This window comes from Gavialis gangeticus, unplaced genomic scaffold (genome assembly GCF_001723915.1).
Source record: "Gavialis gangeticus isolate Ggan-Ray unplaced genomic scaffold, GavGan_comp1, whole genome shotgun sequence".
Lineage (NCBI taxonomy): Eukaryota > Metazoa > Chordata > Crocodylia > Gavialidae > Gavialis > Gavialis gangeticus.
The window spans coordinates 4,406,306-4,431,401 of record NW_017728973.1 but is presented as its reverse complement, the minus strand read 5'-3'; the positions used below and the strand labels follow the sequence as shown (position 1 = coordinate 4,431,401).

General features: G+C 55.6%; 1 protein-coding gene across 1 annotated transcript; it reads left to right on the top strand.

Moving 5' to 3' along the window:
• The first annotated feature begins 1,609 nt into the window (after positions 1 to 1,609).
• RAPGEFL1 (Rap guanine nucleotide exchange factor like 1) lies at positions 1,610 to 22,705 on the top strand. The gene is made up of 13 exons (XM_019506900.1): positions 1,610 to 2,568; positions 3,494 to 3,591; positions 4,064 to 4,176; positions 4,962 to 5,129; positions 5,927 to 6,024; positions 9,915 to 10,037; positions 10,809 to 10,987; positions 13,401 to 13,491; positions 14,809 to 14,859; positions 15,971 to 16,058; positions 16,560 to 16,624; positions 19,171 to 19,225; positions 19,951 to 22,705. The coding sequence occupies exons 1-13, from the start codon at positions 2,347 to 2,349 to the stop codon at positions 20,073 to 20,075; spliced, it is 1,476 nt and encodes a 491-aa protein (XP_019362445.1). The 5' UTR covers positions 1,610 to 2,346; the 3' UTR covers positions 20,076 to 22,705.
• The last annotated feature ends 2,391 nt before the right edge of the window (positions 22,706 to 25,096 follow it).

Sequence of the window (25,096 nt, the reverse complement as noted above, 5' to 3'; positions counted from 1 at the left end):
GCACCCTGCTGGGGAAGGGTGGGCTGGTGGGGCTTCTAGTGGCATGGGAGCCCCCAGGAAATGCCAGGTCAGTTACCTCCCCAGTGAAAGGCAGGAAAGGGCACCTTATAACCCCAACCCCACACCCCTGGTGGTGTTCCAGCACAGCATGGGGAGTCCAGGCTCATTAGGAGCCCTGAGGCAGAGTCCAGGTCGGAGGAGGGACCTGGAGCCACACCCAGGCAGCAGGGTAAAGTCTGGGGGCATGAGCAGGAGGGAGCGAGGGGGAAGGCAGGGATGCAGGGTCAGGGTCAGGCCCCACTGTGTCAGGGAGCAGAGTCCGCTCTGCATGCCCTGTAAACACCAGGCAGGGGACCTGAGTCCCGGCATTCCTCAGGCTGGGACGTGCTTGGGAGGTGTCACTGATGCTTCCTGCTGTCTGCAGCTATTATCTGAAGGCTGGGTACCTGCCAGAGTGACCCCTCTGGGATGGGTTGGAGGCCTGTAGGTGGGGAGTGGAGGCATAGGTGTATTGGGGGTGTAGCCACTGCCCTCCAGGTCCTCCTGCTGCAGATGGGAGCTGCTGCCACCAAGCCAGGACTCCTGGATTCCTTCTGTGGCTGCAAGACCTTCCCTGCTGTACCCTGCTTCACCTTCCCTGGGGTGGGGTGGGGATCACATTAGGGAGTGCTTGGAGATGGGCTTTAGCAAAGTAGGGGGTGGAGGGGATGCTTCCCCCAGCCCCACCAATGCTGGTCAGCAAGAGCTAAGCCCCAGGGCCAGGGTGCGCCCAGATGAACACCTCTGCCCCATGGTACTGCTTGAGGTCTGCAAGTCAATAAGTCGGGCACAGGAATGTGGCAGGCAGAGCCTCTGCACACACCTTGTGTGCACACGCATGTGCGCACATGTCCCCAGTCCATAGCAGTTGGCGGGGACGGGGGCGGCGCCGTTCATTCTCCCTGACTCATGCGATAATTGCTATGTTTGGGTGCTCAGCGGCATGTGCCCTCGTGCGAGTCACTCTGTGCACCGAACAGGTCGGGGCAGCCAGGCCGCTCCAGGCAGTGAGTGCCTGCCCCCCTCATCACCCCCTGTGCCACCAGCCTGACCCGACACCCCCCACCCCCCGTCTCTCTCCTAGAGGTGCTGCTGGATGACATCATCCTCACTCACTCGCTCTTCCAGCCCACCGACCGATTCCTGCAGCAGCTGCACCACTAATATCCTTTGGGGATGATGCCGGGGGCCTGGCAAGGGTTGGGTGACAGGGTGGGGGCAAAGGTGTTTCTGATCAGCCTTGTAATCAGTCCACTAGAAATAGGACTCCCCACCCCATTTTGGATCTCTGCTTTTACCCCAAAGATGCCATGTTGCCTTGCATACTAGAGACCTGGATCCTGTCCCTCATGCACCTTTGCATGGCCATGTGTTTCCCCGCCCTTTTCCTGGTGCTGTAGGTAACCCTAACACCTGGAATACTGTAATGCCCATCTTATTTGCCTCATGGATGTGCAGATAAATGCTGGTTTGTTATTGTAGGGTCTCAAGCTGGGCACTATGCTCTGCATGCTGATAGATCCAGAGTGAGCCTGTGGGCTTTAGCCGAGGGCAAGCTAGGAGCGCTGCTCTGTGCACACTAGGTTGTTACCAGGGGGCTCTGTCCAGGCCCTGGGCTGTCAGCAGCAGCTTGCTCCTAGCAGGAAGAAAAGTTGAATACAATGCAATAGGAAGGCAGGGCCCCCTCTGGGCTTGGAGTGGGCCAGTCCAGCTGGGCCCAGGCTGCACAGTACATCCCAACATGATCAGGACTGAGCCATACTAGGGAGCACAGGCATGCCACAGAGGAACACACCCCATCCCAGGGCCTGGCACAGGGCAGGGGCGCAACTCTGATAACCCAGGGTGGACTTTGCTACCTGCAGCCAACAGCAACCAAATGTTTCCTGACTTGAGAAATGTCCCCTGCTCCTTGAGCAGATACTAGTGCCTCGTGGCCCACAGTGCCTCTCGCTTATAGCCTCACACCCTCTCCTGACACTAACTACCCCCAGCAGAGGTGGTAAGGAGGGAGTAGAATGGAGGAGGATCTTAGTTGAAGGTAATGTTGTTTCCTCCCAGAGGCCAGTGGTGCTTCAGTGTGGGGCAGCCTCATTGGCAGGCTCCCGTAGCACTGTAGGGAGTGCATCCTGTCCCATGAAAACCCCCAGTTAGGTAGGCCAAGAAAGCAGCAGGGAATGGGAATCGGGACAATTTGTCCTATGGCCGAGCTGGGCATTGAGCCCTGGGGTCATCCCATCATCATGGAGCTACCCTCTCTGCACCGGCTGGGAAGACCTGGATGCCCATTTCCCATTTGCCTGTGGGATGTTGTCAGATCCCCATGACCTCCTGCAACCCTCATTCCTGCATCTGCTTTCCCTTAACCTGGTGCTCACCTTCCTGATGGCATCAGGGAGCCCTGCACCCTGCTGGGAAGAGGGTGAGGTGCTCCCGAGGAAACAGGCTGTCCTGACCGTCCTCCTGCATTTCCTGGAGACGTTCAAGGGCATTCTGCAGGAGGATGAGAGCGCTGGCAAGGTCATCAAGGTGTGTAGGGGACAGGGGAGGGTGCTTGCATTGCTCTCCCAGACTCACCTTTGGGATGGAGGTGGGGCCTGCAGCCCTGATCAGCCTGGGCCTGTGTCTGACTTGCACTGGAGTTAAGCTGGGGATGGGGAGGGGAGACCATATGCTTCATCCCTGCTTTTTGCTCAGTGCAGAGGTGCATGTGTACGTGTGCATGTGCTCACATAGGTGTGTGTACATGTGGGTGTTCATGCACATGTGCATAGGCATATATGCATGGCTCTGTGACTGCAGACATGGGGGTGTATACATGGGGTGTTTGTGTGTGTGTCTGTGCATGGGGGTGTGTACACAGGTGCGTCCATGCCTGGGGTTATCTATATTTGTGTGTGTGTGTGTGTGTGTGTGTGTGTGTGTGTGTGTGTGTGTGTCTGTGCATGGGGATGTGCACATGGGGGTGGGAGTGTAGAGGCTCAGCCAGGCTAGTCGGCTTCACTTGAGACGCTGCTCCATTGCTTCTTGCAGGCTCCCACTGACTTCCCCCCCAGCTGACAGTGTGGCCTGATTCTTCCAAATGGATTTCCTTTTCCAGCCCCTCACTGCTGTGCCCAGGGCCCTGGCCTGTGGGGACTCCCCTCCTTCTCTCCCCCAGACCACCATCTCTGGGAAATTTTCCCCTGTTGTGACATGAGCATTGGGCACTTCTGCCAATCCCCTTTATCCCGTAGCATGAATATGGGGCTTCTGATGTGCTTGGACAACATCCCCCGTAATCACAGCACTGAGCAGGGGTGTTCATTACCCCAGTGCAGGTCTGGATGGTGGTGTCGTTCCCCCACCCTGACTTGGGGTAGTCACAGGCCAGGGCAGAGGTGGGGCTGGAAGCAATGGGGGCTGGCTGGCCAGGCAGCCCTGAGCCACCATGCATTTGTCCTCCCCCCACCAGGATCTTTACCTACTGATCATGAAAGACGCCTCCCTCTACCATGAGCTGGAAGATGAGATCCTGAAATTGCACCAGCTGGTGGAGACGGTGGAGCTCAAGTGAGTGACGTGTGGCCTCTCTGGGGTTAACGGAACCTGAGCCAGCATTATTCAAAGACCATACCCAGCTAGGGATCTAGCTGGTTGTGCTGGGTGCCACGTATCACCTGCAGGAGGCTGCATCTGGCCTTGGGTCATGCAGGAGGGGATCTGCTGGCTGCCAGGACAGGGTCACCCTCCTGCCTCAGGTGCTGCAGAGCCATCCCTGCCAAAGGCTCCGAGTGGGCTCTGACAGACCAAGGGTTTACTGTTGGGCTGCCCTAGATTGCAACTAAAATGACAGGCTAGGGGGCTTCATGAGACCCCCCTCCCCCCCTGCCATGAGGGCTTCATCTCCCACCTCTGCAGGCACCCCCTACAAGGATATCACCCACACCCAGGCCGAAGGTGCCCTCCAGGCCCTTCCCCAGCAGAGCTCTGTGCTCCTCCCAGCTCCACCTGTTTCCTTAATCCCCTGTCCCCTTGGTTGCAGGGTGACGGAGGAGACACAGCCCCCAAACAAGCAGGTGAAGCCGCTATTCAGGCACTTTCGTCGCATCGACTCCTGCCTCCAGACCCGGGTGGCCTTTCGGGGCTCTGATGAGAGTGAGCATGGGATGAGGAAGGGACGGGGGCAGCATTTTACCAATGGGTGGTATGGAGTAGCACAGAGTGGAACTCGAGTTTGGGTCCCCCTGCCCCCTAAGATGCAGAGGGAAACAAGGCAGGATTTCTGGGCTTTGTCCCCTTCTTGGCAACAGGCGCAAGCACACAACTTGTGTTCCCTGATGGAGGGTGGCTGGTGTCCATGAAGGGATGTCTCTGCCACCCGTGCATGTTGCCATTGTGCTGATTTCCATGCACAGCTGGGCGCAGGCCCAGGGTGCTGGGCAAGCTGCCAGCTGAGCAGACGGGAGCGTGACACAGGCCTGCCTTCATTCTGGGGTGCAGGGATGCCCTCCTCCCCACCCCCCGGCTGCTAGTTCCTTCCTGCTCTGTGCTTCAGTTTCCCCTTGGACTCAGAGGGGACAGCAGCACTGAGTCTGGGACAGGGGTGACTTGGGGGCTGGCTCACTTTGCCACCCTTGGGGTGGTGGTGATGGATGAATGAGACAGGTCTCAGCCCCACCCTGGCATGGGGCACCCTGTGTTCCTCTGTCTCCCAGCCCCACATGCAGCTAATGCAATGGTCCCCCCCCAAACAACTCCTACACAGTTCAAGGCCTTTCTCCATTTAGCCCATTCCCTCTGTTCCCATGCCCAGGGTGGGACCTTGCAAACTTCCTGCCTTGTACACACACACCTCGGACAAAGGCCTTGCTGGGCCATTGGGCTTGGGGCTGGGATTCTACTGTCCCCAGCCCTGCTCAGGCCCCCTCTTCTCCTTGCAGTCTTCTGCCGGGTGTACATGCCTGACCACTCCTACGTCACCATCCGGAGCCGCCTGTCTGCCTCAGTTCAGGACATCCTGTCCTCGGTGACGGAAAAGCTCCAGTACTCAGAGGAGCAGAGTACCCGTGAGGAAGCCCTGATCCTGGTAGCTGTGGCATCCTCTGGAGGTGAGTGAGGTGTTGGAGGCAGGGAGTACGGGGACCACATGTGCATTGGCCTTGGGTATCCTCAGGGGCTGGTTTACACCTGAGGTGTCCAGGGCAGCTCACAGATCCTGCTGGGGTTGGGGAGGGTGACATTCAGGCATTTCAAGGAGGTGCTAGCACAGCAACTCTGCCTGAATGCCCAAACCAGCCTAACTGTTGTAGCTGTGGACTCGTGGTCTGGAGTCCCAGGACCAAGGGAACTTGCAAGAGCCTGGGTGCTCTGCATTGTTCTCTGGGCTCCAGACAGTTACTACCTCTTGCCAACCAACTTGCGTGCCCTGGGGTAGGCACTGGATGGGAACATGTGCAGGGGCTGCCTGGGGCTGGTGCTGGGGAACCAGCTTCTGTTTGAGCATTGTGGGCAGGTGGGGTAGTCCCTGTGGGCACCTACCTGAAGGCTCCTAGGCATCATGGCTCTTGCCTGTCCCCCTCAGTGCAGACCCAGCCAGAGGAACATCCTGCCCAGGGTCTTCCTAGTTACTCTGCAAACCTGAACTGAGGCCAAGGGTGGCTGATGCCCTTCTGGGGCTGGCAGGGTGCAGGGAGCTGGGTGTATCCCAGGGGGGAGGGGAGAGTTGCATAAATTGGCTGGCCTGCCCGTGGGCAGCTAGGCCAGGGAGTGCCTGGGCCCCTGGTTATAGAGCTTCCCCTCCCCATACAGCTGGTGGAGGTGGGGGGCAGCAAGCTGGGAGGCTGAACTGGAGCCAGTGCCTTGCTGCCAGAGTGAATGTAACCCCTCTTTTGCCTTCTTACCCCAGAGAAAGCCATGCTGCAGCCTAGTGAGGAGTGTGTCTTCACCACCCTGGGCATCAACAGTCACCTCTTTGCCTGCACTAAAGAAACCTTTGAGTCTCTGGTGAGAACCCTGCTTCATCCCCTTGCTCAGGGTGCTCCTTGGGGGGCCAGCCTGATCAACATCATAGAATCATAGAAAATGAGGGTTGGAAGGGACCTCAGGATGGCATCTAGTCCAAAGCAGGACCAGTCCCAACTAGATCATTCTAGCCAGGGATTTATTGACCTGGGCCTTAAAAACTGCCAAGGATGAAGATTCTACCACCCCTCTAGGTAACCTATTCCAGTGCTTCACCACACTCCTAGAGAGTTTTGCCTAGTGTCCAACCTAAACCTTCTTTGCTGCAACTTGAGACCACTGTTCCTTGTTCTGTCACCACTGAGAATAGTCTGTCTCCATCCTCTTTGGAACCACCCTTTGGGTAGTTAAAAGCTGTTATCAAATCCCCCAGAAGTCTTCTCTTCTGCAGACTAAACCCCAGTTCCCTCAGCCTCTTCTCAAAAGTCATGTGCCTCAGCCCCTGAACCATTTTTGTTGCCCACTGTTAGACTCACTCCAACTTGTCCACATCTTTTCTATAGTGGGAGGCCCAAAACTGGACACAGTACTCCTGCACTGATGAGACCACATCTGAATATAGGGGAATAATTACTTTCCTCAATCTGCCAGGAACACACCTACCAGTGCAGCCCACTATGCTGTTAGCCGTCTTGGCAACAAGGGCACACTGCTGACTCATATCCAGTTTATTGTCCACTGTAAGCCCCAGGTCTTTTCTGCAGAGCTGTTGCTTAGCCAGTTAGTCCCAAGTCTGTATCGGTGCAGGGGACTGTTCTGTCCTAAGTGCAGGACTTTGCACTTGTCCTTGTTGACCCTCATGAGATTTCTTTTGGCTCAATCATTTGATTTGTTGAGGTCTCTCTGAATCCTAGCCCTCCCTTCCAGCATATCTACTCCTCCCCCCAGCCACTAGACGGGCAGCCACTTCCCCTATCTGGGACCTGGCCACATGGGACAGCCTCAGCTGGGCACCACCCTGAAGACTCTGTCCTCATGGGGCTGGGGGCACTGGCTGCCCAAATCCTCCTTGTTTTCCTTCCCAGTGCTCCTTTTCCAGCAGACACTTGTCTAGGACAGGCCAGGGTTGTCCTCCCTGATGGGCAGGCAGAAGAGCACCATTGCCTGCTTACCCCTATCTATCCTGTCTTCCTCCCACTCACACAGGGGTTCCTGCCAGCTCTGGGGGCTGGGTGTTAAAATCACAGAATTGTAGGGCTGGAAGGGACCTTCAGAGGACATCTAATTCAACCCCCTGCTCAAGGCAGGATCATCCCTATCTAAACCATCCCAAGCAAGTCCTTGTCTACCTCAGTCCTAAAACTACACAAACTCTGTCACACAACGACAGGGCATATTGCCCAAAGAACCAAAAGCACCCTAACCTGCCACAGGTAAAGCAGGGGGATGAATCTAGTCAGTGTCCTGCAGCTGCATGAGTTGTTAAAATATATTTGAGAGTCCAAGGAAGAAGACCATGCCCTCACTACAGAGGAAGGCGAAACCCCCACCGTCAATAGCCACCTGATCATGGGGTGAAATTCTTTCCTGATCACAAATATAGTAATTGGTCTGACCCCAAACAGAGGGGCAAGACCTTCTAGTTGGGAACTTCTGGATTTCAGTCCCAGCAGGAGTATTGGTACACCCCAATCTAAGTCCCCAGCCTTGGTTGGAACCTTCTGGGGAAGGGAGAAAAAACCTGAGATACCAATATCACACAGAAAGGGAAAAAATTCCTTCCTGGCCCCAGGTGGCAACCAGCAACACCCAGAACCTTGGGGGAAGAAAAACAAACATGCCATTCTGCTTTGTAATTTGGGGACAGCAAGCACAACTTCCCCTATCACACCCTCTGACTGGACAGTCAGAACTTCCCTTTCTGTATCCCCTCCACTAACTTATCCCCAGCTCCTTTAATCTTTCATAAGCCAGGTGTGAAAATCTGCTTTGTTCTGCTGGTTTTGAGCAATATCCATTTGCTTTAGGTGGCAGAACTCTTCTCATTATCTCCCAGCAGTCCACCTGTAAGAGCCCTCCAGGCATAGATATGCCTAGATCATTCCTGACCAGTGCTTATCCAGGCTCTTCTTGAACACCTCCAGTGACAGATTCTACAACTTCCCTAGGCAATCTGTTCCACTGCCTCGCTGTCTAACCATGATGATGGTTTTTCCTGATAGCCAGTCTAAACCTACTTTGCTGCAGCCTGAAGCCATTGGTCCTTTGCTCTCTACAGCAATGGAAAATGTGCTCTCCCTCTTCTTTATGGCAGCTCTTCAGTTATTTGAAGACTGCTTTCATGTCCCCTCTTAATCACCTTTTCCTCAAACTGAACATACTATTTTTTTCAACCTCTCCTCATGTGGCTGGCCTTCCAAGCCCCTTATCATTCTTATCACCTGCCCTTGGACTCTCCCTAGCTTCTCCACATCATTTAAAAAATATGAAGCCCAAAACTGCACACAGTACTCTAGATGAGGCCTAAACAGTACCTAGTAAAGAGGTACTATCACCTCCCATGTCTTGCACTTGATTCTGCTATTGATATAGGCCAGAACCATATTCATCTTTTGTGCAGCTGTATCACACTGAGACTCATATTGAGTCTGCGACCCACCAAGACTTCTCTGTAGTGCTGCCATCCAGCCAGATGCCACCCTTGTATTTGTGTTTCTGATTATTCATCCTGAGGTGTTGCACCTTGAATTTTTCAGCATTGAATTTCATCCTCTTGGCTGTAGCCCAGTTTTCCAATCTATCAAGACCCTTCTGAATTGTGCTCCTTTCCTCCAGTGTGTTCAAAATTCTTCCCAGTTTTGTGTTGTCTGCAAACTTGCACAAGAAGCTTTCTGTGCCACCATCCAAATCCTTAATAAACACATTGGACAGCACTGGGCCCAGGACAGACCCCTGTGAGACTCCATGGGAAACCTGTGACGTGGATCCATTTATAATTACCCTTTGCTTGCAGATATTAAGCCAGTTGTCTGTCCACCTTATAATAGTTTTATCTAGTCTATGTTTCTTCAATTTGTTTATGAGAAGAGGTCATGTAGGACTTTGTCTAAGGCTTTACTGAAGTCCAGATGCAATATATCCACTGCATTCCCTTCATCCACCCAACTAGTTATTTTGATGAAGATTGAGATCAGGTTTGTTTGGCATCATTTGTCCTTAGTAAATTCATGCTGGCTTCTTCTGATCAGCTTTTCCTTCTCCTGATATTTGGAGATGGATTTCCTTATGATATGCTCCAGTAACTTCCCAGGTATTGAGGTGAGGCTGACCTGATCATAATTTCCTAGGTCCTCCTTTTTGCCTTTTTTTAAAAAGGGATATTATAATGGCCTTTTCCAGTTCTTTATTACCCCATCATTCTCCCACAACTTCATAAATATTTCCAAGGTCTTAAAAATCTTCTCAGCCAGTTCCTTTAGTACTCTGGGGTGAAGTTCATCATCAGACTCTTCTGACTTGAATTCATACAGACCCATCCAAAGCTTTCTGACAGCCTCTCAGTCTCTCAGCCCTTGGCATGTGGTCCCCCTCCCCGCCCCCTGCAATCCTCTCACCTCCACTCCTTATCTAAATAATCCTTATAAGTTGCAACCAGACAGCTAAAGTTTTTTGCAAAGACTGAGGCCAAGTAGCTGTTGAGCAGCTCTGCCTTCTTTGCACCTCCTGTTTCATCCTGGTTCTAGTTCACTGTGAAGGGGAGAGAAAAGCCCTTGTCTTCAGCCACACCCTGAGCACAGTGGGCTACAGATTCAACAGCCTTTAGGTGCCTGACTCCACTGCTGACTTGTCTTTGTGTAGCCAGGGTGGGGGGATGCTGGGCAGGCAGGGTGACTGCCTGCACGTCATGGCCTCATGGCAGTTCCTTCCCATAGGTCCCACTACCGGAGGAGATCCAGGTGTCGCCGGGAGACACGGAGATCCACCGTGTGGAGGCTGAAGACATTGCCAACCACCTGACAGCCTTTCACTGGGAGCTCTTCCGTTGCATCCATGAGGTAAGGGCAGTCCACAAGGTTAGGCAGCCTCCCTGCTCCGGTTGCTGGCACTACCTTCTTTTTGCCCAGGCAGGGCTCGTTGGCCTGTGTGCACCATGATTTTGGCAGGCCTCCACCTTAAAAGGTGGGAGGGCACAGACCTAAGTGAGGCTTTCGTGATTCTCCGCAGCCAAGAGATCCATGTGTTGTGGGGTTGCTAGTGGCTTCTAGGCAGGTGGAGGTATGTTGGTGGAGCTGGGGCAGGGGGCTAGGCTTTTCTTTGAGCGCAAACAACCTCTTTGTGGGATCCTTGTATTGAGTGGAAAGGAGAAACAGGGCATGTGTGGATACCTCCGTCCTCTATAAACCGCATGAGAGAGAAAAAAAGATGGAGTATGAACAGGCTTTTCTCCTTACAGCGAAAGACTGAGCACCCATGGTGTGATGCTGGATCCAGATGTGTTCTGGTTAGAATCTAGCAAGAGTGGCTGGCTTGGGGGAGCAGCTCATGGGGCAGGGATAGCTCCCCCATCTCTTGAGGGCTTCAGATCCAGCTTGGTGGGAGATGCCTTCGGGCCTCCAGCTGAAAACGCCCAGTCCATGGCAGCCATGAGGGCTGATGAAATGATCTAGGGATGCATAGATTCTTCCTCACCTGATGTGCTCCATAAGTGGGTGGAGTGGGACGGGGGTCAGGGCTGGGCTTTGGCAATGAGGAGAGGACTGTGGAAGTAGGGGCAGGTGCCCTAGTGCAGCGGGTGCTGACCATGTCTCTGTCCCCTTTGTGCACAGCTGGAGTTTGTGGACTATGTCTTCCATGGGGAACGGGGACGGCGGGAGACAGCCAATCTGGAGCTGATGCTGCAGCGCTGCAGCGAGGTACAGCACTGGGTAGCCACTGAGATCCTGCTCTGTGAAGCCCTGGGAAAGCGCGCCCACCTGCTCAAGAAGTTTGTCAAGATCGCAGCCATGTGAGCACCACCCCACCTGGCATTTTCCCCCCTGCCAGCTCCCAGAGGGCCCTGCATGGGGGGCAGCAGTGGGGTATGCATGGGGCTGCGTCTCTGGAACCCAGAGGCAGGTATAGGAGGTGCTGGTGGCTGGGGACACTGGTGATTTCCCCCATGTTAGCTGGTTAGAAAGACACTAGCAGGATGGGCCCTGTTCCCCAGGAGCTGGCAACAGAGTGCTCTGATCCATGTGCTGACTCCCATATGTACCTGCCCTCCTTCCCTGCCTCCTTCTATCCACACACCCATGCCTGTTCTTGCAATATAGATATCCACCCACACCTATCCCCCTCCCTCTCTTGTTCACCTGTACAAGCCTTGTACCCCTCCCAGGAGAGAGTACCTGCTCCCAAGCTGGTCCTATTCCCAAAGGTGTCATCAATCCTCTTCCTGGGCACTCCCTGTCATAGAATCATAGAAAATGAAGGTTGGAAGGGACCTCAGGGAGTCATCTAGTCCAGGGTTTCTCAACTGGTGGGACACCTCCCACTGGTGGGACGTAAGTCCTCTAGGTGGGACTCGGGACTTCCAGTTTCACTTTTGCACGCTTTGATTGCCTCCCCCCTCCCCCCTGCTCATTGAACAGTGGGGCCAGGATTTTTTGGCTTTATGTAGGTGGGACATAAGGTGCAAAAGGTTGAGAACTGCTGATCTAGTCCAGCCCCCTACTCAAAGCGGGACTATTCCCAACTGAATCATTCTAGCCAAGGCTTTGTTGAGCCAGGCCTTAAAAACCTCCAAGAATGGAGACTCCACAACCTCTTCAGGTACTTCCAATGCTTTACCACCCTCCTAGTAAGAGAGTTTTTTTCCTGATATCCAACTTAAACCTCCCTTACTGCAACTTGAGTCCATTTCTCCTTGTTCTATCATTTGCCATCACTGAGAACAGTCTAGCTCCATCCTCTTTGGAACCACCCTTCAGGTAGTTAAAGGCTACTATCAAATCCCTTATAAGTCATGTGCCCCACCCCCCCCAACCATTTTCTTTGTCCTCCCCTGGACTTTCTCCAACTTGTCTACATCCTTTCTATAGTGGGGAGTCCAAAACTGGACACTACTCCAGATATGGCCAAACCAGTGCTGAATAGAGGGGAATAATTCCTTCCCTCGATCTGCTGACAACTCTCCTACTAATGCAGCCCAGTATGCCAATAGCCTTCTTGCTGTTGGCCTTCTGTTGACTCATGTCCATCTTATTGTCCACTGTAACCCCCAGGTCCTTTTCTGCAGAGCTGCTGCTTAGCCAGTTGGTCCCAAGCCTGTACCGGTGCATGGGATTATTCCATCGTAAGTGCAGGACTTTGCACTTGTCCTTGTTGAACCTCATGAGATTTCTTTTGGCCCAGTCCTCCAATTTGTCAAGGTCACTCTGAATCCTAGCCCTACCCTCCAGCATATCTGCTACTCCCCACAGCTCGGTGTCATCCACGAATTTGGTGGGCCATCTGGCCATGGCTTCTCTGGCCCTGGGGTGGGCAGGTGAAGCTGGAGGCTCTTCCCACCTCTGGGGCTGCTGTCAGCCCCTGACTCATGTCCTGTTTGTGGCCACCCACAAGCTACATCGAGGTTGAGAAGTGGTGACTTTGTGGCTCATTCCATGAGCCTGGTGCAGTTGCTTTGATACCAAGTACAACATTAGCTTCCCCCAGGGCCTGGCTGATGGGGCCTCAGGGAATGGGACCCAGAGCCCAAACCCTTGGGCTTGGTGACTGGGCGTGGGCTGCTGGGTATGCCCAGCCACTAGAAACTTGCCCCTTTCCTAAGAAAGCAGGCCCCAGGGGCAGGGCTCCCAGCGCCCAACCCCACACCCCCTTCCCTAAGCCCTGAGCTCCTCTGGTCTGTACTGCAGTGCTCCAAGCCCCTGAGATGTGCAGGGGGCCTGGTTCTGGGACTGCCCACGATTGCTGACCTCCTCTGCTTCCTGGGTCCCTATAGTGGGAACAACACCCCCCTCCAGCACCTCCCTGCCAAGCCTAACCCCCACCTTGGTGGAGCCTTGGCTGCATGATGCCAGGTGCCCATTGTGCTGTCTCTAATACATGCTGACAGCTTGCGATCATGACACCTTCAGTGGTTCTGACAACAGCAAGGGAGCTGTCTCTGCACACCAGGTCAGGCATGAGCTTGTGTGCTGGGCTGAACTGATGCTGCGGGAGGAGGGACCGGGGGGCCCTTGTTTGATGTCAGGCCAAGTGCTTTGGGACAAGGAGGAGTTACCCCACTTTCCCAGAGCCTGATAGAACTGGTGCCCTGGACCTGGTTCAGTGCAGACCATGGCTTGAAGGCTGCCAGCCAGCCGGCCACAAGCACCCTGGGGCTCTGTCTAACCCTTTCATGACCACATGCTGAGCCCCTTGCTCTGTGTCCGCAGATGCAAGCAGAACCAGGACATGCTGTCATTCTATGCTGTGGTGATTGGGCTGAACAACACAGCTGTCAGCAGGCTGCGCCTCACCTGGGAGGTAAGGGAAGGGACTGGGCTGGGCTGTTCTTAGGACAAGGGTGGGGGAGTGTCAGGGTTTCCAAGATGTACACACATACAGTAGGGCAGTGGTTCTCAACCTTTTAAGATTTGAGGCACCCTTCCTTTGACTCAAGGCCTCCTCCATAACTGTAGTGAATTAAGCAGCACCCAGTATCAATATCTAACTGATTGATTACAGTGCTTGCCTCTTTGCAGTGGGGCTAGGCAGGGATGAGCATGAGCCTGCACTGATCTCCTCACAGCTCACAACACCCTTCAGAAGCTTGTATGGCACCCTAGGGTGCCCTGGCATGCTGGTTGAGAATCACTGTAGTAGGGAGTACTGTCCTCTCACTGTCATTGCTTGTCCTAGTGCTGTAAGGGGTGCTGTCCCCTCAGAGTCTCTAGCCCCTGGGCACCTGCCTGTCAATTGAGGGGGCACTGTGCTGCTGTATTCCACATGTGGTTAAAACCGAGGGCCCAGCCAATTCCCTCAAGCCTTTGCCAGCTGTCCTTGCCCAAAGATCTGGCTTGAACCCCAGGGCCTGGCCTAAGATCACCCTCTTCTGCCTCCTAGAATTCACCCCTACAGATTCACTTGCATGTGTGATGCCTTTGCCATCGCACTCAGCTCCAGTGCTGGAGGAGATGGTTCCTTGCACATCTACAAAGCCTGCAGCCCCCACCTTATCCCCCTTCATTGCTCTTTGTCTTCCTCTTCCTGTGCCTAAATAACGACAACCAGAGGAAATCAGCAAAGGGGCCCCTCCCACCAGAGAGAGGCCAGAGCCCCTCAGGCACCCCCAGCACAGGAGAGATCCATGCATGAGCAATGCCAGGCAGCTGTGCAAGGGGATGAGTGGAACACTCCTGAGCCCCAGCACCTGCCACCCCTGCCCCCTTCCTGGGCACCAGAGGCCCTGCTGTGGCCTGTGCTGCCAGGTCTGAGACCCCTGGCTGCTCTCATGGATTTGAGCAAGGGCCTTCTGAGACACGGAGTTCTCCCAGGCAGAAACAGATTCAGTTCAGTTTATTAAGGATTCTGACTGAAAGCAATGCTCCTGGAAACAACATGAAAACATACAACCATAATATAAATAAATATAGGCAAAAATAACAAAAATACAAATATAATAATAAAATAGAGCCAACCATTATAAACCAAGCAGAAGCATAAAAGGCACCCCCATGAGCTGGCACGAGTATGGGGCACAGGGCCCTGAGTCGCATGTGGATTGCATGCGGGATCCCCAGCTGAAGGTGATGCATTAGTGGCATGGCTGGCGAGGGACTCATGGCCCCTTTGTCTTTCCAGAAGCTCCCTGGCAAATTCAAGAACTTGTTCCGGAAGTTTGAGAATCTTACGGTAGGACCCAGCCCTGGGTTCAGGGTGGTGAGTTGGGGTTGGTGAGGGTGCACAGCTGGCTCCGCCTTGGGCTGCTGCTGGCCACCTTGTGCCACACATACTGGCAGGGGAACTCTGTGGGGTCCATCTCACCAGCAAGGTCCCTCCAGACCCATGGCATGCATGCAGGGCGGGATGGGGGAGAGATGTCTCTTCTTGGCTGCTCTGCTGGAATCTGGCATAGTCTACTCTGGACAGGTGGCCTGGCACCCCCTGTCTTGCTCCGGGGTCTGTCACCACCTGGGCATTTCCCAGTAAGTATCACTGCTCGGGTTAATCATCAGCCCCCAAGGCCGTGGTGGGGGCAGAGGCTGGCAGGTCAGCTCTCCCACCCCTCCCTTCCCTCCCTCCTGCTGGTTGATGCAACCTGTAGCCCTGAACCCCGCCTCCCCTTGGTAGCGGGTAGGAAGGGGGCGGTAAGTACAGACCCAGTGACCAGCTTGCCAGCTCTCTGGCAGGAGTTTGTGCCACATAAGCCCTGCTGCAGCTGCCCCCGCAGGTGCTGCTCTCAGGTCTGGCTGAGCTGCTGTCAACCTTGGCCTAGCACTGCTCCCCACTCATGTCCACCCCAGCTTGGCTTGTCTCTCTGCAGGGGTGGGAGTGCCAGAGGTTACCACATCACCCTGAACTTTGCATTCAATTCTTACATGTTTCTCCCACCTGCTCCCTTACCATAGGCTTTAGATTCCCAGTCCCCAAATGGGATCTATCCCCAAGCCCTGAGGTTGCCATGTGTAGGCTCCAGGTCATCTATCTGCCCAGCTGCTCCACGTGGGTGCATCCCAGAGTTCCCATCACGTAGAGAGTTAGATCAGCTTGGTGCTGTGCGCCTGAGCAACTGGCCCAGTGCAGCATGTTCCTCACACTCAGCCAGCCCCACAGAGAGCCAGGCCAACATGAGTAATGCTTCACACCAGGGTGGTGCATTGCACAAGGGGCTTGCATTGGGGTAACTGACTCAGTGGCCCAGACCTTGCTCCCTCTGCAGTGCAGAGCCCAGCCCCATGGATGATCTCATGAGGTGCTTACCTGGTCTGGACCCTCCCTGACCTGTGCTCCCCCTTCCATGCAGGACCCCTGCCGGAACCACAAAACATATCGGGAGGTCCTCACCAAGATGAAGCCGCCCATCATCCCCTTCGTCCCACTCATCCTGAAAGGTAAGCCCTGCACAGCAACTTCTGCCCCTCCCCTGATGAGCTCCTTCTCCCAGGTGGGGGTGGTCCCCACAGCTGAGGGCCCTGGTGACTAAATCTTGGTCCCCCAGGGGAGTACAGCCCACTGGTTAAAGCAGGGGCCACGTTGAGACTTCTCCCCAGGTGTGCAACTGAACGATGGGATATTTCCAGTCTGCACCATACTCTTAGTCAGCTACCACGCTGCCCCCCAGAAGCAGTTGCATTCCAGCGCTGAGGATGCACAAATACTCCTGTCACCCCTAAGGCTGAGTTCAAGTGCTGCAGTGGATGTCCGTGCATCCTGCAATACGTGAGCACCTGCCTGGGTCTGGATCCTGCCCTGTTTGCAGTATGGCTGCTGGGTGTTGCCCTGTACCCCAGTGCAGTGGGTGGGGTGCGAGTGTCAGCCACTGGCCTGGGGCAGCCTGGGATGAGGGGCGTATTTCCCTCCTGCTCACCTCCCCCTGTTCCTTTGCTTCCCAGACCTGACATTTTTGCATGAAGGCAGCAAGACCCTCTTGGATGGACTAGTCAATATTGAAAAACTGGTGAGTCCTTCCAAGCCCTGGCACTACCTGCCCTGAGGTCCAGCCATGACCCTCAAATGAACCAGACTCCTAGCATGACTGTCTTCAGCTGGTCTCTTCTCCATAAGGGATTTATCCAGTAGCCTAGGATTTACCCTCCCCCTCCAGCAACCCTGCAATCTCCTGTTCAGAGTGGGAGCATGGGTGCCAGGACACCCGAGTTCTATTCTTGGCTCTTCCTGGGCAAGGATCTTCCCCTCTATTATGTTTGTTATGGTAGCATCCAGAGACCACCAGCTGACATCTTGGGTGTTGCATGATCCTGGGGTGAGAGACAGCCCCTATCCCAGACAGCTGGTAGACTGCACAAATGGAAGCTGAGGCACAGAGAGCAGAGGGGCATTGCCCAAGGTCACATGGCAGGTCAGTAGCTGAGTTGGCCAGTGACTGGGCCTGGGGTCATGGGGCAGCCTGAAGGTCAGGACCTGGCTATAGGATACGGTCTGGGTTACCCTCACCCCAGCCATTTCTGGCTGTGCTCTGACCTGGAGTCCCAGTGTTGGACTATAGCCTGGCTCTGTATGCAGCTGCCCTCAGCTCTGGCTGCTGCAAGGCTGGGCTTGAGGGTTTGGGGCCTGACTGGGGGAGCTGCTGTGACCCCAGATGCATGGGGTGCTGAGCTCTGCCTTTGTTGAGAGCTGACCCAAGGGTCACAGCCTCTTCCCTGCATCACCCTGGGAGTGCTCTCTGGGCCCCTATGGCTTAGTGGGGCCATGGTACAGGTGCAAGGAGCCAAGTGAGGGGTTTTCATGCAGCTTTGGGGAGTGAGCGACTCTGTGGTAACGCCACTCACTCTCCATAGCAACTGGCAGCAGGAGGCTGTGGCAGGTAGATGGCACACTGTGCAGCAGGCAGCCACACCAGGAGCTCAGCACTCATGCTAGAGCCTGCCTGGTGGGGAGGAGTGGCAGGCAGCCCAGCGTGGGCCCCCGGGACCTTCTGCCCCCGATCACTCTGTCCCACTTTCTCTCCCCGCGGGGTGGCCATCCTCACGTCCTACATCTTGGACCAAGCTCCTTGCTGGCATAAAACAAGTGGCTCCAGATTGAGGCCAGTGCTCCCAAAAGCTGAATTCCCTCCTTCTCCTGTGTGTGTGGCGGGGAGGCTCGGCCCCCACTTCCAGTGCAGGCAGGGGTGGGGTCTAGGCCAGCTGAATGCAACACGTGGGAAAATGCCTCCCCCACCTGGTGCCAGATGGCACCGTGTGTCTGGGACAGGGCTCAGTCAGTCATTGTGGGGGCAGGAGCTGATGCCGGAGCCTGGCATCCCAGCAGAAGTCCGTTGCTGTCATACCTGCCTAGGCTGGTGAAGTAAAGCTCTGAGAGCTGCTCCTGTCCCTTGCACCATTGTGTCCTCCAGTGCAAAGCATGCGCTGGGGATCTTGGTCTTGCCTGGCCAGTGCTCGGGGCTCCCTACACCATGGGGAGCAGGCCCCAGCACCATGGGACCACTCCTTGGCATGGACCTTCCAGCTGGCATACCCCTTGTCACCCAAGGGTTTCTTCTCCCTCTCTCCCAGGCTCTCAGCTTTGTGCACGGAGTTGAGGGCAAAAACCATCCCTGCCTGCCATGGGCCTGGCCTGGAGTGAGTGGGGCCCTGCCTCCCACCTGGTTCCCCTGCTTGCCTCTGCTCTCTGGCTGGCATGGCAGATTCAACAGAGTTTCCAGCAACTGAGATGTTCTTGCCCCCACCCCAAAGTCATGGTTGCCCCCAGCCTGCTCCACAGTCCCTGGTGTATGTGTTGGGGAGGAGGGGGGAGCTTGGAAGGGCCTTAGGGTCTGCCTTTACTTCTCGGCTTACAGAGGTGTCCGAGTGGGATATTAGACCACTGACCCCCTTCCACCTGCATTCACCCCAGTGTGGTACCCAAATCCTGCTAACTCAGCTCCAGGGGCTGGGTGTCTTTCTCTAAAGGATGCAGGGATTTCCTCTAAGTGGCACTATGATGCCATTCCACACCAGGCCATGAAAGGAATTGTGGGGTCTGCCATAACAAACCAGCCCTTCTGGTCCAGAGGGGCTTGTTCAAATACCTTCCCTCCACCATGCAGGTGCGTGTGTCCCTAGTAGGGCGTGTGGCGCCCTCTGCTGGCGGATGGCTGCATGTTGGTTAGGGAAGATGCTGAGCAGATGTTGTTGAACATCTGGGCTGCAGTCATGCCAGCCTGGTCTGCTGTGCCAGGCAGGGCACAGGCCCAGTGTATGTGGCAGCCCTTCCCCCAGAGACTCTGTTGTGGCCAGGACAAAGGGGTTTTCCCAGCTGGTCATGGCTGAAAGGGGGTGTTTTCTGCCCTCATGGGGCCTGATGGCCCGTGGACAATGGCAGGAACTGCAAGGCTCTGTGCTTACAGTGACTGGGGTGGGAGCTCTGGATTCTGCAGTCACCTGTCAGGGGCCTGCACATCTGGTCAGCATTGGATCCTGCTTGGCTCTGGCAGGATAGCCCAGGTAAGTCTTGTATCGGAGCCCACCGCAGTAATTACTTATTTGTTTCCCACCCCCACAGCACTCAATAGCTGAGAAAGTGAGGACAATCAGGAAATACCGGAGCCGGCCCCTCTGTGAGTATGAGCATCCCCTGCCTAGAGACTAACTCATGGGACATTCGCACCCATTTAACTGGACTTGGCACTGGTGTAAAACAGAAGCAGGCATATGAGATACAGCCCTTCCCCAGGGTAACTCAGTCACATATGGTGCACAGTTACTCCAGGAAAAATTAGGGGTAAACCTATACCTGGATAAGGTCCACCTGTGTAGGTGTTATGCGTCCACAGGTTATCCTGGAGGAGCAGTGTTTGCAAGGCAAACAGACTAGCTTGCTGCCTCCCAGCAGTGAGATGTTGTAATAGTGTCTACCTGGTGATGTCCCAGGGCTGGTTGACCATCTGTCTGCCCCGGCACTGGGGTAACCCCCATTGATGTTCAAAACTGATGGTATTACACTGATTAAACCTGCCGTGTGCTGTCCAAGCTGTCAGACAGGCTGCAGCTAACAGGACAGCTCTGGGGCAACAGGGTTAGAGGCAAAAGACCAACCAGAAGCTTACAAAATTGAGTAGCAAAGAGACACTGGCCCTTGGGTGGTGACTCTTTGCAGATGGTATCACCCAGACCAGTTTGACTATCCCCATTCTGTGGGAGACCTCCCCAGCTGGCAGGGCTGATTTCTGGGGCAGAGTCAGCCAGCAACTTCTGTTCCCAGCTGCAGGGGGCTGCTGGTGGCTCTGGGTTCCTAAACCCTTGGGGTCTGTTCCTCTGGGTCCTGAACCTTTTTCCCCCTCAGGCCTGGAGATGGAGTCGTCGCCCAGCCAGCTGCAGACCAAGGCCTACGTGCGCCAATTCCAGGTGATCGACAATCAGAATTTGCTCTTTGAGCTCTCCTACAAGCTGGAGCCGAGCAGCCAGTGAGAGCCATGGGGTCCTGCTGCCCCAGTGGGGGGTGCTGGCACAGCCCTGCCCTGCCACACTGAAGCACTTTGGCCATGTGCCCCTTGGTGCCAGGGGCTGGAGCAGGCATGGTGCTGCAGCATCCTTGGCCTGGCGCGGCCCACCTGGGTTTACGGGATCTGTTGAACTGTAGGTGCATGCCCCTCCCCTGTTGGGGGTGGGGTGGGGGTGGTGCCTGGTCTCTGCAGGGGTGCAGTACCGTGTCACGCTGGCGTGGGCACGAGAGGCTGCCCCCTGTGAGTGGTGCCAATGGGTGGGCGGGAGCTGGGGACAGCACGTAGTTGGGGGTGCTTGTATTCTAGCCTCCTCCCCTGCCCCAGGGGGTGATAGGGGGGCACTGTACCCCTTCTCCCCCAGCCCCTGTTCTCCCGCCCTTTATTTATCTCTTCTCTTTCCCACAGTTGTGCATGGTGCCCCTCTTCCTGGCTCTGTTTCCCTCCCTCACCCCTCCCCTGGGACCTAGTGCTGTCACCCAGCCTCTTAAAGGTCATGGGATCCCCAACCACTCTCGTCTCAGGAGCTCTGAGAAAATGCCAGGTGTTTGCAAGGAGAAGGGGGACCCTCCTGAGATGGGTGGCATCTGTGGGCCGCTGGGAGGAAGCAGGGCGTGCTCCCCATGTGGCTCTGGCTGCAGGTACAGACCTCCCCACCCTTGGGCTGCACAGCTGTGCATTCTTGCTTCTGCTGTGGAGACCCCTTCATGTGTCCTGTTGAGTCACCACAGGGGAAGGGAACATGAGACCCACAGAGCTGGGAGCAGGAGCCCCCACTGCTTGAGAGACAAGCCCAGCTCCCTCCAGCCTTCTTGTCCTGATGCAGCTGCTGGGGGTGGGGCTCATCCTGCCCCACACCTTGGGCTTCCTTTCCAGTGTGTTCTCCCCCTTCCTGCTCCTTGCCCCTGCCCCACAGAACCATGACCTTCTACTCTGTGCCAGCCAATTTCTGTCTCAGCAGCTCAGCCCCATGGACTCTTCTGATCTGAGCTTCCTGCCCAGGGCAGATGGGTTTCCTCAGCACAAAGATCTCAGCCATTTGGAGAGCCCATGGCTCTGGACACTGCTGTAGCCCTTGAGCTGCACAGCAGGGCTGACTGGTGTTTTGTCTGAAAAGCCTGAGCCCCTGGAGTCACGTGATTACAGGAGCCTCAGCTTTCACTGAAACAAGAAAGAGGCAGGGGGAAGATTCTCTCCTGGTCTGGAAAGGAAGCTGGGGGCTGTGTCCCCCATCCCCAAAGGTCCCAGCAGAGGTGGATTTGAATAGAGTCTGATTCTTAAGCCAGTGTCAGGGTTGGGGGTCCCTAGTAGGGCTGGCTACACTACAGCCAGCAGGAGCAGTGGGGTGGGGGGAGCTTCTTCCCAGAGGCCATGGAGTGGTGTCACAGAGCCCAGGATGAGGGCCATGGAGTGGGGGTGCAGTGTGGAGCCTCTTGATGGAGGCTGAAGCCAAGGATCAGACCAGCCAAGGCTCAACCACTGCTTTTCCACCTCTGGTAGGCAGAGACCTGGAGGGAGGGAGCTGATCGTCTTGATTTACCTCCCACTGCTCTGTGACCCCAGGATGGGGGCAGACAGAGCAGGCTGGTCTCCCTGCACTGACCACCCAGGAGCAGTCTCTCCCAGGGCCCTGTACCCAATGCCATGTGTCTCAGAGGGCTGGCACTTGGGATGTCTTTTAAAGGAACTAAAGCCAATTCCTGCTCTCAGGCCCCAGGTGTCTGAGCCCATTGCCTTGAGACCTGGCTTCTTCCCTGATGCCCCCTCCCTGTTCCTCTTATCCCCAGGCCCCTGTCCCCACCACTGCCACAGCAGCAACTGGCTCCATCCACTCAGTGAAGCCAGTCGTCTCTCCCCCCTCCCCTTCTCTTGGTGTGGCTCCAAAGAGAGGGCAGAGGCTGTGTTCACAGCTACAAACCTCTGGGGGGCTGCAGAGATTGGTCCAGGGGGAAACCTCTGCCTCCCTCCCCCTCAGGGGAGGCAGCACCAGGGGTTGCCTGGCTGGGAGGTCACCACAGGGCTGGAGGATCTCAAGGAGGATTTCCTGCATTTCCATCTTGTTCCTATATTTTTTCTGCCTCTACAACCACCCTGCATCTCTGCTGAGCATCTTTGTCTGCCTTCACAGCTGCTCTCTCTCTCTCTGTCTGCTCAGAGATTGTCCCCTGCTTTCTCTCTCTGTCTCTATCTATCTATCTATCTCTCTATCTATCTATATTCAGGGTCTTGTTTCCTTCACTGCTAAGGGTCTCTCTCTCTTTCCCTCCCCCTGTTCCTCCCCTCCCACCCCCATGGGGTCTCACAGACCTTACATGAGAATGTATATATTTTGTACCAAAATGCTCTCTTTAATTGTAAATTTATTTTTTAAAGAAAAAAAAGACAGAACCTTGTACCATATGGAGCTTTGTACAGTGACTTTTCTACTGAGCGGGGGCATGTCCCCGTAGTGTGGAATGTAAGCTATCCCCTGCCCTCTGGGCCCAGTTCATCCTGGGGTCTGTGTCATTGCCCTTCATTGTTATTATCTTGCTAAGAAGCACTTAAGGCGGAAGAAGGGTTCCAAGAGGAACTGGAAATAAAAGCAAGCGCTGTCCACTCAGTTGTGTCTAGCAAGTGAATCACAAGGACTTGCCAGCCTGGCCTGACTGTGGGGTATCAGAAAGGCCAAGCAAGGAGCTCTTAGCCTAGGTACTTCTGGGGTGAGGACAAGTGCCAGGCTGTGGCGCAGGAGCGCGATTGTCATGCAAAGCCCAGTGGGAGCTGCAGGCTCCAGTCTCAGCCTGGGGCAGTTCATCTGTTCCTTCTGTCATCAGAAGAATGGTGCAGAGGGAGTGGGGGAGGAGGGGTTGGGGGAGGATGCTTAGGGAACTGCTTGCTCTTGGCATTACAGTAGTATCATAGAGCGCCTATGCTGGTTCAGGACTCTGGTGTGCTAAATGCTACATGACAGCATAGGCTCCAGCAGAACCTGGCAAGGGTGATGGGCCTAGAAGGAATTCCTCATCATCACCCCTGACCATTGCAGTCTGCTCAGCCTACCCAGTGGGGGATGAACTGGGCTCAGCATTTCCGGGGGGCAGATGGGGACAGGGAAGAAAAGATCTTTTAAGGCCTGCTTTTAAAGTGCAAGTCCGTTTTTACCCTGCTGCCCTCGGTGCATTTCACAAGAGGGGGAGGTTGTCCAAGTGGCCTTAGCCCTGCTGTGCTCTTTGCGCACTCCCAGTGGTGGCAACCTGGCAACTGCCCTCTGCCCCAAAAGGTAGGATACCTGCACATGCATGCACCTAGACCAGCAGTACTCAGCCTTCCTGGATTTAATTCAACCTCAGCAACTGCCAGCTCGCTGCTTTCACATTATGGCAGCACGAGCGTGATGTTGTAGCTGTGACAGTCCAGAAACAATGCAAGAGGCAAGGAAAGGAGATCTTTCCTGTTGGGCCAACCGGGCCGTTGGGATCAAGTGAAAGGAGCCCTCCCCTGTAAGGCGCTCTTCGCCAACTCCCTGCTTTCTTGCTGACTGAGAAGCGCTGGAGCAATGGCCCCAGCATAGGGGGAGCTCAGGAAGCTGCGGGCAGCAGCGCCACACACATAGCACTATGAGCTCCAGCTGGGCACCTCTGGACTTCTCTTGTAGATCTTGCATGCATGCCTGGCCATGCCAGCCACAGTGCACTGGGGCCCGCGCACCATGGGAAGGAGCTTAAGGCCCCACCAGGATGCCACAGTGGCGGTAGCGGTGGAGCCCAGCCCAGCCCAGAGGCCTGCTCTGCTGGGGCTCCTGCTGCCAGCCAAGAAGCCCACCAGCCGAGGCCGCTGCCAGGCCGGAACCCTAGGGAAACCCTCCATTGTAGGCAGGGGATGAGGTGACCTTCCCGTCAAGGCCAGGCGGGATAGTACTTTGAAGAGACCTTCCCAGCATGGCAAAAAAATACGAGCGTCCTCCGTGACCTTCCCAACATAGCTGCCGCCACCCCCCCCGGCCACATGACCGCCCCAATATGGCCGTAGCAGCCGTCTTTCCGCGTGACCCTCTGAAAATAGCCGGAAGTTGCCATGTTTGTGCGCCCCTCAGTAAGGCGGCTGAAAGGAGTCAAAGTGACCTTCCCAGCATGGACCCCCGCTCCCCTGCCTCAGACTATGGTTTGTATAACACCACCGCAGTGCGGCTGAAGCTAATGGCACTTCCACGTGATCGCTATTTGGCTGTCCCGCGGAGCCAATAGGAGCGATCAGTTCAGCCTGGCTACACAGACTGCCCGAGGCCACGTGACCTTCCCCACATGGCTGCCACCACTCTCCTTTGTGTTTGACCTTCCTAACATGGCACTTCCTAGTACGATGCAAACACCGGCCCCTTTCTATGACCATCCCAACATGGCTACACCGTCTTCCCCGTGACCTCCCCAACATGGCGTCGGCTCCTTTGTTTGCCTCTTACACTCGGCTGTCCTTATCACAATCTTTCGATATTTCCCCACGCAGACCTACCTGCCACTTTCAGCAGGGCTGGCTCCGGCAGTTTAACTTGCTCACCATAGCCACCATGTCCGAAGCCTTGAGGCCTGACCTTCCCAATATGGCTACCACGCTTCAGGCTCCCATGTTGGGAAGGTCAATGTCTTGCGATCCGACCTTCCCAACATGCCGGCCGCGCTTCGAGCTCCCCACGTGATCTCCTCAAGATGGCCGACATGTCTCCTGACGCCTCCAATATGGCCGCCAGCGCGTCTCCCTGCCCTTCCCAATATGGCGACCGGAAGCTCTCCTGCGCTAGCCCGTTGGGCGCCCCGGTCCGTCACGGCGGCGGCGGCGACGGAGGGAGGCGGGGCGCAGCGGCGCTCATGCGCAGAGGGCGTCGGGGCTGCCATTTTGTTTGGCCGCGGCGCCTGGTGGCCCGGGCGGGTTGCGCTCGTTTCCGGGTTGGCGGCGGGAGGCGGAGTCGGTGCGGAACGTGCGGCGGCGGGTGAGGAGCGGCCGGGATGGGGG